At 40.7% G+C, this 18,852-nt stretch overlaps 1 protein-coding gene and 1 long non-coding RNA gene across 8 annotated transcripts in view; one reads left to right on the top strand and one right to left on the bottom strand.

Moving 5' to 3' along the window:
- The window catches only part of LOC121490411, a 270,965-nt gene that overhangs the window by 150,924 nt on the left and 101,189 nt on the right, over positions 1 to 18,852 (bottom strand). For all 7 annotated transcript variants that reach the window (XR_005987662.1, XR_005987659.1, XR_005987665.1 and 4 more), the window contains one exon: positions 12,337 to 12,475. This is a non-coding gene — a long non-coding RNA (uncharacterized LOC121490411). The remainder of the gene's footprint in view (positions 1 to 12,336; positions 12,476 to 18,852) is intronic.
- Positions 368 to 13,954, top strand: AQP4 (aquaporin 4). The gene is made up of 5 exons (XM_041754057.1): positions 368 to 499; positions 3,884 to 4,298; positions 5,391 to 5,555; positions 5,854 to 5,934; positions 9,579 to 13,954. The coding sequence occupies exons 1-5, from the start codon at positions 468 to 470 to the stop codon at positions 9,855 to 9,857; spliced, it is 972 nt and encodes a 323-aa protein (XP_041609991.1). The 5' UTR covers positions 368 to 467; the 3' UTR covers positions 9,858 to 13,954.

Below are 18,852 nucleotides of genomic sequence, written 5' to 3'. Positions count from 1 at the left end.
CACTTCTCAGGTCAAAAACTTCAAATAGAACCCACTGAATATTCAGCCTCCCAAAAGCAAATGCACTACAGCCCAGATCTCAATTTATCTCAACTGCTGGATAACACAGATCTGCTTTCTCATGGGTGCCCAATTTCAACCCCAACACATAACCGAACAAGACAGACACTCAGCAATTCTTTGTGGTGGGAAGAATTCAAATAAAATTTGAGGAAATCCTCATTTTCAAAGATTACCAGCTAAAGAAATACAATGTAAGCAAACATTTTGTGTTCCTGAAATGCCCTGTGTCTACCATGATCAGGTGGAGAAAAGTTATTTCAAGTTCAAATAGAACTTGACGATTGCCACATGGTGCAGAGTCTTTCCACCCCTTCACTCCAAAAACCCAATCAGACAAGTGGCCGTAATCTGACTCCCAGAGCTTGGGGGCAGGCAATGAGAGCTGCACTCTGGCCGGGGAAGGCATGAGTGGCAGACCCGCAGCAAGGCAGTGGGGGTAAGTCCTTCTTTGCCCTCAGGGGACAAAGAACGGGGCCAAAAGATGAAATTTTGACTCCTTTGTTATAGATAGATGTGCCGTCTCAGAATCTAGAAGGAAACTAGAGGGTAGGTAGGTGATTCTCTTAGATCTGGGTACTGGGCATATTCATAAGAGAAGCATAGAGAAAGTAGCAGGAAAAGAAGGATGCTTTGTTGCCAAATCCTCCAAATACTGGAGACCTGCACCTGCACAGGGAAATTACCCTACGGAGGTGAATCTATCTGCAGTATTTTTCATCAGAAAAATTACTCACCCGGAGGTTCAGCTGCCCAGAAGTGGATCAGGCTGTGTGTTCAGCTAGAAAGTAATGTGGCCGGTTCAGTACAACCCGGGCACATCAACAAACCCCCTTTGTTCTGGGGCGAAAGAAGCAAAACAAATAGTGTTGATCCGTTTTCAGTGAGTGTGAACGCATAAGGGAACACTGCCGATAATAACAGGAGCTATGACAGCCTGTGCCTGCCCAGGTGAGCACTTGTAAGACCAGGGGTATGTATGTGCTGCCTGGGAACTTTGGGGTTCGCAGCTAACTGAGGCTGTTCAGCTCTGCCCTGGACGGAGATTAGATTCTGTAGGCTTTCCAAAAAAGCTAAATGCACTGTTACGGAGCATATTTTTCTATTTGGGGTTTTGGGGGTTGGTTTGGTTGTTTGTTTTTTATGATGATTATGTTGTTTTAATTTCTCTGGCTGATACAAATTTGAAGTTGAAAGAGCAACTGAGTTTCTTAAATTAGGTCTCTGGAGAGGCATGAGCGAATAGGCAGGGAGATAGAACTTGGGGGGACTGGGAAAAGTGAGGGAGACCTGTATGGCCAGGAGGCGGCCTTTTGCCAGGGCCCGCCTCTCCTGGTGATCTGTGCTGCTGAAAAGGAACCTAAGGCTTCCTGCCCACCAGCCTCCTTCCCTTCCTGCTTTGTCCTTTTTCTTTTTCCCACTGTCCCCAGCCACAGACCACCAGCACCTCTGGTAGCCCCTTTGCCCTGCCGTCTGCAGGTGGAGGCGGGGCGCTGCTGGTGAGCATGAAAGCCCCCTTCCTAACTTCTTTTCCAATCTGTTGAGTTCTTTGAGTTTCGCCCCCTTTGGGACATTTTTAGTATCTCTCCCAGGGCATCCTCCCTGCCCCATTCCAAGTGCTGTTTTGTCTCTTTATTTTCTCTTCCTCTGGGGAATATGATGTCATTGTCCGCCCAGCTGGGCTTTCTTGTAATTACATGATTCACTTAGAGGAGTTCACGAGCAGAGGACACCTAGGTCGGGGCTGGCTGTCCCCCTTCTGGAGCCACCCCAGATTGGGCAGAAAGTGGGTTTCTCCTGCCATCTGTGAAGCAAAGTCCCTTATCAAAGCAGAGGCTGACCTGAGATCCTAAAGGTCAGGGGAGCATTCCCCTAGCCCTTTTTGGCACAGCATTTCCCCACTGCTCATGCAGAACCCAGGCTCCTGAGAACAGCAAGGCGTGGGGGTGGGGGTGGGGGTTCTCTTCCTTATATACCAAGGGGAAAGCTATAAACACTCTCATCTGTTCAAATACCCTTTTCATAGTCCTCTGGTGATCAGGGCCTCTCCACAGCTCTCCGCTCTCACGACTGTAACAGGCAACGGAGAGGGGCAAGTGCCTGGAATAATCGAGTAACTAGAGTAATTGCCCTCCATGTCGGGAATTCTAGCCACTTCTTGCCCAAACGAGCAGCTGGCATTAAATCCCTCAAGCCCGCATCCCTTCTCAGCTCCGAAGAGGAAAACAGACTGGAGGAAGGAGGTGCCTCCTCGCCATGGCTGTCTTGCTGCCCCCACCCTCCTGCGCTTCCCAACACACACATGCAAGGGCCCCCAGAAGAGGCGCGCCCGCCGTCCTTCAGGGCCCCGCAGGAGGAGGAGGAGGCCGCCAAGAAGACGCTGGAGAACAGCGCGGAGGCCTCTGCTCCCAGGACCGCGGTCCCCTGCCCACCGCCCCGCGCCGCGGGTCCCCGCACTGGGCGGGGTGCCTGGGGCGCGACCCCGGGCTCCAGGATCCCTTTGGGGAGGCGTGTCTGAGGGGTAGCTTCGCGGGTGGACGGAGGGTGGGGTACCCGAAGGGGCTGCCCCCAGCCCTGCAAAAGCCTGACGGAGGCCAGGATGCAGCCTTGCCCCGCCCGGCTGTCGCGGACGCCTGGGACTCGGGGGGCGTGGCCTGGGCGGGGAGGGCGTGGCCTGGGCGGGGCCGGGGCGGGGCCGGGGCGGGGGCGGGGCCGGCGCTGCGAGGCTGCTGTTTGCCCACCTGGCACCCGCCCGGGAGGCTGACACTGCCGAGCGCCGCGCGTCCAGGTCCGCAGGAGAGAAGGAGGGAGTGTCCCTGTCCAGGCCCCGCCGGTTGCCACCACCCCTGCCGGTCACCCTGAGCTCCCCTCCCCCGAACGACTTTACCTGCTCCAAAGACGGCCTTCAGGGCTCCTCCTCGCTGGCCTCCCGCCTAAATCCGCAGTCTCTGCTGGGGGAGAGGAGAATCACGCCCCACAAACCCATTTGCAGAATGCGAATTTTGGAGCATCGAAGTGCAAAACTGCAAAAGATCTCCCTATTTTTTTTTAATTGCTTTACGTTCAAAATATAAATGGCATGTTAAAAGTACATGGAAACTTAAAAACTAAAAAAAAAAAAAAAGAAAGAAAGAAAGAAAGAAAGAAAGAAAGAGAGAGAGAGAAAGAAAGAAAGAAAGAAAGAAGAAAGAAGGAAAGAAAGAAAGAAAGAGAAAGAAAGAAAGAAAGAAAGAAAGAAAGAAAGAAAGAAAGAAAGAAAGAAAGAAAGGAAACTTAAAAACTTGCTCTGAAGGGATTAACTCTTGCTCTGAGGTCAATATATTTCCCTCTTAATTCTTTAAGAAACTCGACTTAGGGCAGCCTGGGTGGCTCAGCGGTTTGCCGCCTTCTGCCCAGGGCCTGACCCTGGAGACCCGGGATCGAGTCCCATGTCGGGCTCCCTGCGTGGAGCCTGCTTCTCCCTCTGCCTGTGTCTCTGCCTCTGTCTCTCTCTCTCTCTCTCTCTCTCTCTCTCTCTGAGTCTCTCATTAATAAATAAAATCTTTAGAAAAAAAAGAGAAAGAAACTCTATTTAGACATTTTCCTTTCTAAATCAGTGCAACTGGATGATCTTCGAATATTTAATAAAAGGAGGCTAGCATCACCATTTTACTATTAAGGAGACAATTAATTAAGAAGGTTTTCTGGAAGCATTCTTTCTTGATATGCAAATAACCTTTGAGGGGGCCCTTCCCCACAGTCGGGCTAGGCTACAGGCCTGGAGTCTTCACCCAAATTCTTGAACCCTGCTTTGGTGGACTGATACAATTTGTTTTCATTTCAGCAAGTGTGGACCTTTGTGTAAGAGAGAGAGCATCATGGTGGCCTTCCGAGGGGTCTGGACTCAAGCTTTCTGGAAGGCAGTCACAGCAGAATTTCTGGCTATGCTCATCTTTGTGCTCCTCAGCCTCGGATCCACCATCAACTGGGGTGGAACAGAAAAGCCACTCCCTGTCGACATGGTTCTCATCTCTCTTTGCTTTGGACTCAGCATTGCGACCATGGTGCAGTGCTTTGGCCACATCAGTGGCGGCCACATCAACCCTGCTGTGACCGTGGCCATGGTGTGCACCAGGAAGATTAGCATCGCCAAGTCTGTCTTCTACGTCACAGCACAGTGCCTGGGAGCCATCATTGGAGCTGGGATTCTCTACCTCGTCACACCTCCCAGTGTGGTGGGGGGCTTGGGGGTCACCACGGTAGCATCTTTAGCTCTTCTTTTCCTTTTTTTTTTTTAAGATTTTATTTATTTATTCATGAGAGACACAGAGAGAAAGGCAGAGACACAGGCAGAGAGAGGAGAAGCACGCTCCATGCAGGGAGCCCGATGTGGGACTCGATCCCAGGACTCCAGGATCATGCCCTGAGCCAAAGGCAGACGCTCAACCACTGAGCCACCCAGGCGTCCCTAGCTCTTATTTTCAAACTGGGACTCCAGGCTTCTTGCAGACTCTGCTAAGTAATACCCCGGTGGCCTGAGAGACTTTCCTAAAATCGCTAATTTATTCCCAAAGAATTTCTGATGATTCTTGATAGGGGTGAAAACTGATCCCAGCAACATTGAATGTATCCATACATAATCATTGTTTGCTATCGAGTGACTTGAATATTATTAAGTCTTGGTGGCACAAAAATTGTGTTCTTTTTTGCTCTCGCTCTTATCCCAGTGACTATACTAGACTATATATTTAGCTTAAGGCATTTTTATTGCAACTATTTGTTAGCTCACTAGCAGAAGAAACAATTTTGTTTCTTGTCATGTTCATGAGATTTAAAATGATCTATACCTAGGATTACACTTAAAAAAATAAATTGGCATTTGATCCTACTTTTGTTCTTAACTGATTTGGAATATCAGATGTTAGCTCAGCACCAGGATTGATTTAAAAACTACACACAGTTTAAATTTTAATTGAAATATATATTAATTAATTTAAACCTAATTAAAGGATTTAATCATTGCCTTATAAAATTACAAGACTCTCCAGAAACTCCTTTGTAAGTTAAATGCAGCATTGGCACATTTTGCTTCTTTTGTAGAAAAGGACATTCAGCACAAATTCCCGCTTGGTCATTGTAGGAGTAATTAATTATCTGTGATGGCCCAAAATGAGTGGAAATTTATTCCTCCTTTTTTGGATGCAGGGGGAGTGTCTCACTTGTGGGGTGGAACAGATGACTCCAATTAGCCATTGTCTTTTCCAGCGATGAAATATGCTTTTCACAATGATATGTTATCACAGAAAATGTACTTGTGCTTCAATTCAGATGGAGCATTTTTCTCTTTTTAGGTTCATGGAAATCTTACCGCTGGTCACGGTCTCCTGGTGGAGTTGATAATCACATTTCAGTTGGTGTTTACTATTTTTGCCAGCTGTGACTCCAAACGGACTGATGTCACCGGTTCAGTAGCTTTAGCAATTGGATTTTCTGTTGCGATTGGACATTTATTTGCAGTAAGTTTGCAAGTCCATTTAAATAACTGATTCATTTCATTTATCCCCACCCTAGAACTGGCCTAAAGATGTTGTGTTTTACAGATGTAGTTCTTTAGTATCCAGCCACATCTGTCCATTTTAGGTGATTATTTTGCTAACTTTATGATGAGCATCTTGATATGGCTGCTAACATCTAGACCGTTCCTCTAACTTGACTTACCATTTGACTTGGCAAATGGTAGCAAATTGCAGTGAATGCTTCCTGCTACTAGTCCTGTTCCAGCAATGTCTGAAGTTGTTTTCTTTTTCCCTACAGATCAATTACACTGGTGCCAGCATGAACCCCGCCAGATCCTTTGGACCTGCAGTTATCATGGGAAATTGGGAAAACCACTGGGTAACCATTGTGTTGACAGTTTCTGTCCTCTTACAGTTGAGGACAATTACCCATGGAGCTCTTTCTTTTTCTTTCCTCGAGAGGTGTCTTACTTCCTCCCAACCTTGACTCCCCACTTTACTACACCTTTCATAAAGACCAAGGAGAGACTAGCACAAATCTACTTTAAAATGTCTCATCTTATATCTGTTTGGGGCCTTTAGTAACAGTCTTTCTTTTTTAATAAGCACTGCTCTGGGCACTATATCTGATAGACTGCTGCAGAATATATTTTACATGGAGGTTGTCTGTGTGGACCAAGTGATAATCAGGGAGGTACGGTGAATATGGTGTTTAAATAATTGAAAGTAAAGCCTTCCTGGCAATAACAAAATATATACAAAAAAAGAAAAAGACAAAGAAGAAAGAAATGCTTACAAGCACTGCCCATAGCAAAAATATTTATCTTTTTTGTTTACAAAAGCATGAACCCAATTAATAGTATGTAAGTTGGAAGCATTTGAACTGCAGATGGAGAAGAATAAATGGTACAGATGTTTATGCTGTTATCACCATAGCTAGAGCTGGAAACATAAGTGACTTTCAGAAGAGGCACACTTTCCAGCCTCATGGCTAACCTCCTTATTAATGTGGTGGCAGTGCTTCCAGAGAGTAGTGATATCCATTTTTAAATATTGCTATCCATTTTATTTCAAGTGTTTCTTACAACAAAGGAATTTAAATCCCTTAAATGAATAATGTGACAGTTTTAAGGCCACTCATATACTAACTTATAATAACCAATGAAAATATGAGACTTATGTAAGCCAGCCTCAAGTAGGGCTACCTCTTATAATCATTTACATGCTGTGAATGCTATTTTACAGCTTTTATTTTTAATTCATGAATATAACAACATGTCACTTATGTTTTAATCTCATTCACACACTGGTTATTGACCCAGTTACATCCACTCAGCCATAGTGTACATTACAATGAGAACAAATTATAAGAATACTATAGACATTCACTGCTAAGAAAAGAGTATTGAGTCTTTAAAAGTAATCTCTATCATTAAAAAATGAGACTCAGTGTTCAAAAGCAAGATTCTAGACTGAGCCATGAAAAGAATGTCAATATATAGCATCCACGAGATTGGTCATTTTGCCACTGATATATCCATTTATATCTCAACACATTTGACACATTAACAGGAATGGAAATTTTTAATGGGCAGTACATAGTTGCTTATGGTAAAACTAGAACTGTAAGTTCAACTTTATTAAATTCAAACTACTTTTGTAATCAAAATTTAGAAAACTAACAATTTTTTAATTTTAGTTATGAGGACTTTAAAATGTGTATAAAATATATGTTTTTATTAATTACCTACTAGTTGCAGTAGGCTAGCTAGAATTTAATTAGTAGGAAACTTTTTAGCTTGTTGACTGAATTAAATTCCCCTTTTTGGCTGTTTTATAACAAACTTAATCTTATTGAACACAAATGTCCATTCTGTAGTAATGGTTGTATAGATTTTAAAACTAATTTACAACATATTTGCAGATGGAGATTGATAGACTAGAATAACATCTAAATATTAATGGTGCATTTTCTAAGTATGACATTATTTTAATTTTCATCTTCATAATCTCTATCTGTATTTTTAGCAATTAAAACTATTTACTTTTACAAATTTTGAGAGTCATTTTAAAGTACATTATGACTTTGTTTTGGTAGAGTAAAAAGATTTGATCTTTTTGGGGAGCGTGTAGCCAGATGTCTTCTTCGTACGTGTTTTAGGAATGCATTATAATTACTTAGCAGTCCCTTGTCTCCCTTTTGGGAGTTTTACCATGGGGAATAGAATCTATCTAATGAACTCTTATCAAAGGAACAGAATGCAAAGACATTTAGAGGAGGGCTCTCGTTTCTCCTTTGAAAGGGCATGGAGAAGGTTATCTCCACACAGTTTCTTTCCATTCAAGATAAGGAGCTTGGTTCTTGCAGCCACTCTACAAGTAGTTTCCATGTTAAGTATATGTGCTCAGCTACAGTTCACATTTTGAATTTTCTTTAGACTTTGCAATGAAGATGCTATGTGAAATTAATTTCCCAAGAGTGTCTTAAGCCAGAAGCATGCCTCATATTTTTTTCAAATGAGAAAAGTGAAGTATCGTGGAAAGCAGTGTAGTAGTTCAAAAGGGAGGTTTGAAATCACACAGACCTGAAATCCCAGTTCAGGCACTTGCTAAGAGTGACGTCTTAAGCAAGCTTCTTACTCTCTCAGGGTGTCAGTTTTCTCACCCTTAAAATAAGAATAAGAATCATATCTACCTCAAAGTTTGCTGTTGGAATTATGTGAGTTAATACAAGTCTAAGTACAGCTGGCTCAATAAGCAAGGTTTCTGTTGCTCCACTGAATCTGTCTAATATTCTGCTGCATATATGTGCTCCAAGCAAGTGTTGAAGTTTCCTGAAACTGAAGATTTAGTTTATTCTAGACACGATAACAATATGATAAGAAGCTTCCATTTGTTGAATTAAAAATCCTATGGAGTTGCTAATCCTCAACTAACCATCATTTCATAAACTCAGTACTGGTTTATTTTCCACCAAGTGACCATGGTTAGAACTGTTAGGATGAAAGTGCTCTGCCAGAAGAGTAATGAACAAACCATGACATTTTCAATTAAATCAAATCGCCAGATTTTAAGGAAGAAAAGCGTGTAACATACAGAAAATGACTGATGGCCAGCCTACTCGCATACAATTTTAAATTGTCTAGGAAACATGGAATGAGCTGACCACTATGAAATTAGAACTAATAAATACTTCTCAAGTATTATTTCAACTTAATTTTTACAACCCATGAGATATGTGTTACTATAATCCCCACTTTGCAGATGAGGAAATTAAGGTTTAAGAAGTTAAGTAACTGGGGCGCCTGGGTGGCTCAGTTGGTTAAGTGTCTGCCTTCAGCTCAGGTCATGATCCCAGGAGTCCTGGGATGGAGTCCCCCATCAGGCTTCCTGCTCAGTGGGGAGTCTGCTTGTCCTTCTGCCCACCGCACCCCCACGCTCGTATGCTCTCTCTCTCAAGTGAATAAATAAAATATTAAAAAAATAATAAAAGAAGTTAAGTTACTGATATAAGAACTCACCAAATTGCTCAGTGGTGGAGCTAGGATTCCATTTTTCGTGCTCTGCTGAATAACTAAGGCTCAACTGAAAAAAATCTGGATGTTGATCACGATTATGTAGAAAACCAACATAAGATGGCGATATTAAGAAAATAAGATAAGTCTCCAGAAAATTTTTTTCTATTTTAGTTGAAGAATTCTCAGAGTGCACTTAATGTGCAGTACCATCAACGAGGAGCTCACTTGACTTTAAGGATTATCAGAAAATGGAAAGAAAATAATTAATGGTAGCAAGAAAAGAGAAAATTGTCTTTCCCTGTTTTCTGTTCAAATGTTATTTAGCAATTTATGGATCTCTGACATGCATATGGTATATGTTCTTTTATTCTTTTCAATCCTGCTATCTTCTGCACAACATATTTGCTCTCTTAATGTAAACCAGCTAAGCTCTATATTCATGAATTGGTCAAAGGTATAGTTCTCCTCCACTTTCACTCTATAATTCTCCCATCTTTTCCCCCAGATATATTGGGTTGGACCGATCATAGGAGCTGTCCTCGCTGGTGGCCTTTACGAGTATGTCTTCTGTCCAGATGTTGAACTCAAACGTCGTTTGAAAGAAGCCTTCAGCAAAGCTACCCAGCAAACAAAGCGGAGCTACATGGAAGTGGAGGACAACAGGAGTCAGGTGGAGACTGAGGACTTGATCCTAAAACCTGGAGTGGTGCATGTGATTGACATTGACCGGGGCGAGGAGAAGAAGGGGAAGGACCCATCAGGCGAGGTGTTGTCGTCGGTATGACTAGAAGGTGGCACTGAAAACAGACAGGAGCCCTCAGAACTGTCCTCAGATTTCCTTCCACCCATTAAGGAAACAGATTTGTTATAAATTAGACACTTGCAGGGTTGTTTTTTCATGTCTTATTATTCAGTCTAGACAAGAACTATTTCTTTGTTCTACCAGGGAGGAATGGAAGAAACCTATTTTGAATTCCAAATCTAAAAAAGAAGTCTTCTTAAAGTGTCCCCAAAGCAAATTGGAATCTAGTTCATTGTCACCATTTATGAATAATCGATTTAAAAATGTGTATCAGGATTTGGTTAAGTCTTGCCTGACAGAACTTAATAGACATACCTATCAGCTTATTCCTCCTCGGCCAGGACTCTGGGATTGCCATTTCTCGTTTTATTTATTCCACTGAGTCAAGTTTTTCAATGGCAAGGGACAGTATGTCCCAGAGTCATGCACATTCAAGAGAGAACTATAACCAGCTCTTTTATGGGCAGTCCCTTATTATAAACTACCTCGGCAAGAGAATATTGACAAGGGTCAATATTGTGAACGGTTTCCATTTATATTTCAAATACCCAACTTTCAACCGGAACTCCAATTCATAATATTCCTTCCTCTTCCTCAGTGCCCAAGGTATTGTGGACCTAAAGCCCAGAAATTTGAAGAATGTTCAGAAACCCTGTATATTTATTGGTTCCATCTAATAAAACAGCCAAATCCTAAGAAACACGCATTATGACAAAACAGGACAAACAGTCTCATAAGGTCTTACTGGAATGGAAGAAAAATTACCATTATAAAAAATCATAGGGAAAGAGGAAATCTATATTCTGGAATCAAACCATTGATCTGTTTTCAGTGCACATCCTCAAATACACCCCATGAGGTTAACAGTCTAAGCTTTTAACCACTTAACCATTTTGCTTATATTTTTAATTTATTGGCAAAACTGGGGGGGTGTTTGTTTGTGACTCGGTTATCTATATTTAAAACATTAGCTGAGATTTCTTTTTGACAAGAACATGACTAGCCGAATCCTCACTATTTGTTATGAAGCTCCGCTCACTCTGGAAGGTGTGAAGTGGCCCTGTCCAGTCCCCATTTCTGCTGCTCTCTCATTTCTCATGAGATTTGTTGATAATCTTCAGTGTAATGTATGATGATACTTTAGTGAATTAAAATGCATGAGAGGCAAGGAAGGCCATGGTTACAGGGTAAAAGGGTGAGGACATCAGAACACTCAGAATTCAATGCTGATTGGATAACCAATCTTTGATTTGCAGAGATAATCTACACAGTAGCCCAACGCAGCTTTTAAGTACTTTCATTACTGACTCATTTATTTGTCAAGATATTTTGTACTTCCTGTACTGCTGTGCCTTAGGTTGGTAGAATGGTCTCTGGAAACCAGTCTCTATCATATTAACCATCTAGGCTAGACTTTATCTTAGACAAGGAGCTGCAAATGTCAATTTGACTGAACAAAAGCTGGTAGTGAAGCAAAAACCCATCACTGCAAAGAATGGCTTGAAAATAAGCTGATAATCAAGGGCTTTCTTCTCCCATGCATGGTTCCAACTGTGTGCCACTTTTTAGTGTTAGTGGTAGGTGTGTGTCTGTGGCAGTGAGATAATGGACCACTGTTAAACCTGATTCTCTTCGGTGCTAGGAAAGTGATGCGCACGGTTCCCAGGGAGTCATCACACCAGGGCAGCGCCTGGGAGTGTCACTGATGGTTTTTATGGCAGATTTCTAAATTCCAGGCCCCTTGCTCAGATGTGTGGTGAGCCACATTCTCCACCAGTGAGACCCATCATTTCCTGTTTGGGGCAGCATCTATAGGAAGTAGGGTGAGATTCTATTGATGGTTTATGCCTGTGTTTTCAAACATTTGCACAATATACCACTAAAGGCTTAACATGGTGGGGGGGAGGGTCAGCCTAAAAGATAATGTTATCAACCAGGAGCAATCAAGTCAGCTCAAATGCTAGGTTAACGAGGAAAAGTTAAACAGATTTTTCAAATACACTTACAATTTACTGGCTTACAATCTCTTTTATTCAGCCATATGGTTTACTTCTTACATGCTCACTTTCATACTCACTTTGAGTTAAAGTATTTAATATGTTAATGCTTAAAAAAAGGCATGAATTATGTTTTTATAATTTGTTTTCCAGCAACTAGGAGAGTGCCTGACACTTAGTAGGTATGTGTTAGTTACTAAAAATATGAGTTTCATTTAGGATTTAAGAATGTAAATAATTTCCTTTTTAATCTTGATTTTGCTCAGTGTTTAATAAAAGCTTGACTTCAAGGACTACTAAGGGAAAGCAATATAAATGTAAAAACCATAAAATATATTTTTGCATTCTACTATTTTAGAAGCATGAAGTGAATGAAAGCTTTAGCACTTTTTTCCCCTGCATATGAGACAACATATTTTGTATTTCACTCAAGGCTCTGCCAGTAAAAAGTAATGAAATTGTACCTTTCTAATGACATCTATGCAGCAGGGGTCTATTGCCTTGTGGATGGCACCAAATTATCCAAGTGTATTAGGAGACGAGGGCTTTTTCCTTTAATCCCTTCTTATTAATGAAGTGCATCGTGCTGCTCCCAGGAGAGTGCTGCTGACAGATATACAGAAAAGAGATCAGAGAGAAAAAACTGGAAGGACATAAATGAATTATACCCAGCCAGGAAGCAATGCCAACCATCTCTTCCCTATGGAAAAATACAAGCGCCCCAAAACTTAAGATGGTCCCTACAATGAAAATGTATATAGTTTGAGAAGAAGTGCAAAGAGTAAGAGTCATTTTCAGGTTTGGGGGCTTTCTTAAACTTTGGGGGACCAGAATTTGAATATATTTTTTTCATTGTTGCAACTGGCATTTTTTTCAGAGTCCTAAACTTTTACACTGGAAGGAAATATTTTCTGGTACCCAAATTGTTGCCTAAATGTAAGATCCCTATACTTTGTTTCTACCATTTAATGCTTTTCATAAATTCTTACCCTTTCTGACTCTTCTAATGCAGTTAATAGGTACTAGCTGTCACTCAGTCTCGAAAATGTCACAAAGAGATTAGAAATATTCGAATGACATATATATTGGCATTAAACTATCTGATTATTAGAGGTCTGATTCCAAATAGGACAAAATATTCTTCTTAGGCCAAGAAGCCAGGCAACTTACTTACTGGTTTAAATTCAATAAAGAGCAGAAAAATTCTAAAATCGAATAGCAAATTCAAACACTAAAATTAATCCTGGTGAGGCCCTTTGTTGCAGCATGTTGCTACTATCCCCACGTGTCATGAACGTTTGACAAATTGCCTTCGTGACAGTAGGAGCTCAAAAAAAGAGCCTTATCAGACAATATAAGGCTGATATAACTTCTCATTATAAGCCCTATAGAATGTGCAAATGCAGAATATCTTATACCTGAAAGTAATTCTGTCTTTCTTAATATGTGTATGGCACCAAAATTATTAGGAAGATGTGACTACTATTGGAAAGTGTAATGAACTAAACTCACTTTCTTTACCACCAATTTTGTGTGTTTGCTTTGGTAGTGTAATACTTTATAGATCACCCCAAAATAACAGTTAACTTTTGAAATTCATAGTTCTCTGAAATACATAGAAGACATTTAATTCAGTGCTCAAAACCTGGGGCCACTCACTTTTGCAAATGACCATATCCTATAAAAGCAGTTATAGTGTTACCCATGCATGGTAAAATCCAAGAGCTAAAAAATACATCTAATTTATATAACCCATGAGAATATATTTTTAGATTCTCTTCAGGATTAATTAAATAAACAGGCAGTTTATGAAAATATAATTGTTTATCACTTTTATGACCCAAATCACAATTGTAATTCATGATAAACTGGTGAGAATAAACTGAACATATGGTCATATTCACAATTATTTATTAACTGAAAATGTTACTCCAAAGTCAGAGCTAATGTTGAGACTTAAACTGTAATGTCTAATATTTGGAATAATCTATTAAGTATCAGCATTGTGGTTGATTTCCATGAATTATGTTGTATCTCATATTACTAAATCTGTGCAAATAAACTTTTACTGTTTAAAAGGTAGGCATTGCATTTGATAATGTTTGAAAATTCATTCACAGCTTTTCCAAGTTAGATCTTAAGAGCATCCTTTAGAATGACCCAAAGACTTAGCTATTTGAGTATAATGAACACCAAATGAAACGGTGGTGGGATCTATATAATGAAAGGCATGTTTCAAAAGGCTGCAGAGTATACACTATAGTGGGCCCTGATGTACACAGTGAAAATTGTGTTTAGTGGGCTTACTTCTAAATGTTCACATCCATGCAGAATAGGCCATTGAAGATCAGCTGTCATTCCAGGGAGTCTAAAAGTGAAGACCTTAACAACTGTGACTCAGGTGAGGCTGGTATTGCTAAATAGATGATCCATCCTCAGGGCATTTGGCAGATTCTAGCAACCCAGATGGATAATGTAGACACCATGAGTACTGGGACACTCCCTTGGGTTCTTAGTTTGAGGGGCTCCTCAATTTTGAGAGGTTATAGGCTCCCTAGGGGAGAATTGAGGATCATCATTTTTGTAGTGTGTAGTGTGTACATCGGATGAGAAGTGAATGGTGCCTTCAGAACCCAATGGATATGTACCTCTCTTACAGCATGTGTCAGGATTCGCCAATATAGCAATAGTAGTATTTCACATTGTAGTGAAATAGTTTGCATAGGTATCTGTCTCCCCTACTAGGTTCTAAACTCCTTAAGGGCTAAGATGGTATTTCATTTATTCCGTATCTGCCCCCCCTCCCCTCTTCCTCAGCATTGAGCACCAAGGCTTGACATCTTGCTCAATATGTGCTCATTGCATGAATGAATAAAGAACTTAAGGAATACTTCACAATCTTTAGGAAATACTACAAAGCACAATACCTCAATCCAGTTGGTTTTTGCTATTGTGTAGATGTGTGCTAAATATGTGAATTCTTATAGTTCCATTTAGGAAACTGAAATTAGCTCAAACCAAACATTAAAGAAAAATCAAAGAAAACATGCACAGAAAGTATAAAACACTAATTGGATTTCTAAAATTTATACCTAATGAGTAGGCAACAAGACATGTTTTCATTGCTATATTTATACAATGGCCAGATGTTAGATGAAATTTAGCTCAATGAGTATTTCAGCAAGAAAAGTATTTTAACAAGCATGGGAAGCTAGAGATATAAATGTCAACCTGATTTTAGATAATTATCCTGCTTGGAAAATGTCCAAAACAATATGTCACCTGAATAACTCTTACTATTTTTTTTTCATTTTTCTACCTCTTCATTCCTCAGGTTTAAGGAGACATTGAGAACTCTAGAAGCTGAGTTGAGCTTACCCTGTACATAGAAACCTCTGAGAAACCATGGCACTGATTTTTGAAAGCTTTATGCATAGCATAGTTATAGCACATGGCTAGTATTCAGTAAAAGCATTGATGGATGGATGGATGGATGGATGGATGGAGTGAATGGATGAGTAAATGCAAGAAACACTCCAATCTGGAGATACGAAGTTCATCTGTGAACAGATGGCAATCATAGCCTGTATTCCTTCTTCCCTTATGAACCATGGCCATGGGTCAGAAAGGTAGAGGAGAAATGCATGGATTAGAATAATTTTCAACTATGAGTACATATATGGGGCTTTATAATTTCTAAATCTTACTCTCAATCACTTAATCTTTATTAAACGGGGTAACCATTACCATCGTTTTCATTTCCAAAGATGAAAAAAACCAAGTGTCAATGTGATTTAGTAAATTACCCAAGATTATACCCAAGAGTAAAGTAAAAACTAAGGGCACCTAGATGGCTCAGTCTGTTAAACATCCAACTCTTGATTTTTGCCTCAGGTCATGATCTCAGAGTCGTGGGATCGAGCCCTGCATTGGCTCTGTGCTGAGTGTGGAGCCTGCTTGCAATTCTGGCTTTCCTTCTCCCTCTGCCCCTCCCCACTCATGCTCAGTAGAGCAAAAATTGGATCTCACATTCCAGTTAATCCCATTTCCCTAAATTATTTGCCTAAATCACAAAAAATTCTTCCATTTCTCCCATTAATCTCTCAGTTTAATTTCCCATCACCCATGTTTCCTTAAATGGCAAGAAATATATTCTATCCATGCAAGAGGAAATCCTTCTGTACAATGCCAACAAAGGGCAGTATATTAAGTACTTACAGACCTGGAGTATCACAGACTTTAGAAAAGAGTGTTGGGGCATCTGGCTGGCTTAGTCAGTGGAACATGTGACCCTTGATCTCAGGGCTGTGAGTTTGTACCCCACATTGGGTGTAGAGATTACTTAAAATCTTGGGGAAAGAAATAAAAGAAAGAAAAAGAAAATGGGGATACTTTGGATAATTTCAGACTTTTTTTTCATTGATATCTTTCCTTTAAAAAAATAAAGATTTTATTTATTTATTTATTTATTTATTTATTTATTTATTTATTTGACAGTGGGAGAGAGAACACAAGCAGAGGGAGCAGCAGGCAGAGGGAGAGGGAGAAGCAGATTCCCCACTGAGCAGGGAGCCCAATGCAGAGGCTCGATGCCAGGACCCTGGGATCATGACCTGAGCCAAAGGCAGATGCTTAATCCACTGAACCACCCAGGCACCCCTGATATTTTTCCTTTTGAAAATATTATAAAGATCACTATTTGAGGTATTTTTCACTTGATCCAGGAAAGAGAATCAGAGATTAATTGTGAAGTCACTGATAAGGTCTTCTACATTTCAATAATAATAACAATAATAGCTTTTTCAATGATTGAACACTTACTGTGCACCAGACATGCACTTCACACTTGTGTATGTATTCCTCATAGAAACCTTACGAAGAAGGTATTGCCATTATCCCCATTTTACTGGTGAAGAAACAGAGGTCTAAGGAATGCAAGTAGCTTGTTCAAAGCCGAATAGTTACAAAGTGGTAAATGTGGGATTTGAACCCTGGCAGTCTGTCTAGACTATTCTGAGCACTGCCCTGTGTTGTATCTTCCCTGTGGTACTGTAGGCTTCCAATTACTCCAACATTCATATCTGCTTTTTCCAAGCCTTTGACTTTTCATATCCAATAGAGATTGCAGTGTGTTTAAACTTCTCATTTGTTCCCGACCTCACCTCTCATTATCATTTTGACCACCTTTGAAACAATTATGTAAATATTCAAGTACAAATGCTACAAAGATAAATCAGCTAAACTTACAAAATGTTCTTGAAAGGGACTTCGAAGGACCAAGAAAACTCTTTCTTTACTGAGCAGGGCTCATGACAGACATCCCTTACACAATATACCTTCCACTATTTAGCTTCAATTTCCTGGCTATTAAAATAATAAAATAAAATAAATTGTAATAAGGGAATCAATAAAATGGTGTTTGGAAATAGTCTGAGCTTACCCTAGATCAGACTATAAGGTTTATATTTCTGGGTTTTCTGCTGTTTTTGTTTTTTAAGATTTTATTTTTTTATTCACAAGAGACAGAGAGAGAGGCAGAGACACAGGCAGAGGGAAAAGCAGGCTCCCTGCCAGGAGCCCGATGCGGGACTCGATCCCAAGACCCTGAGATCATGCCCTGAGCCGAAGGCAGACGCTCAACCACTGAGCCACCCAGGAGTCCCATGTTTACAGTTTTGGTTCTTCTGTGTGTTTTGTTTTTATTTTAGGCAGGGGGTGGGGGACAGGGGGTGGTGTAGGCAGAGATAGAGAAAAACCCTGAGATCATGACCTGAGCAGAAATCAAAAGTCAGACACTTAACCGACTGAGCCACCAGGCACCCTTACAGACTGCATTTTTTTTAAATAAGATAAAATAAAAGTTATTTTGAGCGGGCTAAGTTGTAACATCGTTACAACGGCAACAGCTCTGGGAAGTAATTGAATAGAATAACCGCGGCCAGTACTTTCCCTTTCCTGCAAAGACAGAGGAGAAAGATTTTCGTGCACAAAATAGAACTGAACACACACCGCGTACCTCCGTGTTTGCAGAAGACAGGATTGCAGGTTGGGTCCCTAAATATTTTGACTCAGACTCTCAGAAGACAACAGTCTTTTGAAATATAATGATGTATACCCAGCGACTATGAAAAACCATTTGATTCAATTTCAGGCTCCCATAGGGGAAAGCGGAAAAACAGGGCAGGGGGAGGGAGGGTGGGCAGGAATCCCACGTCACAGCCAAGTAAGGGTGGTGGGGCCTGCTAGTACTCCTGCCCACCCCCGGCCCAGCACAGAAGCTGCTAGCATAGCAGTTGCCCCCTGCACAGAAAGTCCCTGTGCTAAGTCAGCACATTCCTGTCATCCTATATTGAATCAGTGCCCCAAAGAGAACTGGACTATGCTTTGTCCTCCATAGACTTGAGCCCCCATCTCAATTTTAATTGTCAAATGTCAGGCCAAAGGGAAACAGGCTCCTCCCATGGAATAAAAGTGCATCTTGATTTTCAGCAAGGAACGCAGGATGAAAGCAGGATCTCCCCATTTCCCTCAAGAAATCTAGCCTCCAAAATGTATTTCTTTGAAAACAAAAACTTAGAAGCCTAAATCTCAGGACATGGCTTCTAGAAATGATTCACCACATTAACCTACTCCAGGATTTCAATGTCAAAACTTATCACAAAGGATGTAAGCTTTATCTTGTTGTTTTAAAAGCCAATCTCATGGAAGCAGTTGCAGAAACAAGGAAGAATGACAGCAGCTGAGATTTCTCTGGTGACCCGCAGTAAGAAAGAGTGGAGAAAAACTGATACAGATTATTCAGCCCTGTGGTGTTGGTACATTGTGGTTAAATCATTCATATTCTTTGAACTCTAATAAAAAATTCTCATCAAACAATGATGACATTTTCATCTCATCAAAATTTAATCACAAGAGTATTGTAATTCTGATTTTCTTCACCTCGGTTCAAATTGAAAGTAATTGTCAGACGTCATTTTAAT

The sequence above is a fragment of the Vulpes lagopus genome, chromosome 1 (genome assembly GCF_018345385.1).
Source record: "Vulpes lagopus strain Blue_001 chromosome 1, ASM1834538v1, whole genome shotgun sequence".
NCBI lineage: Eukaryota > Metazoa > Chordata > Mammalia > Carnivora > Canidae > Vulpes > Vulpes lagopus.
Note: the sequence above shows the minus strand (reverse complement) of the source record. Positions and strands in the feature narration are given on the sequence as shown.

What these genes read in the sequence shown, in the direction of transcription:
- AQP4 (XM_041754057.1), top strand. Translation starts at nt 468, where the DNA reads ATGAGTGGCAGACCCGCAGCAAGGCAGTGGGG. An exon ending in GGGGCTTGGGGGTCACCACG is followed by an intron (nt 4,299 to 5,390) that starts GTAGCATCTTTA and finishes TTCTCTTTTTAG; the next exon opens with GTTCATGGAAATCTTACCGC. An exon ending in GAAATTGGGAAAACCACTGG is followed by an intron (nt 5,935 to 9,578) that starts GTAACCATTGTG and finishes CTTTTCCCCCAG; the next exon opens with ATATATTGGGTTGGACCGAT.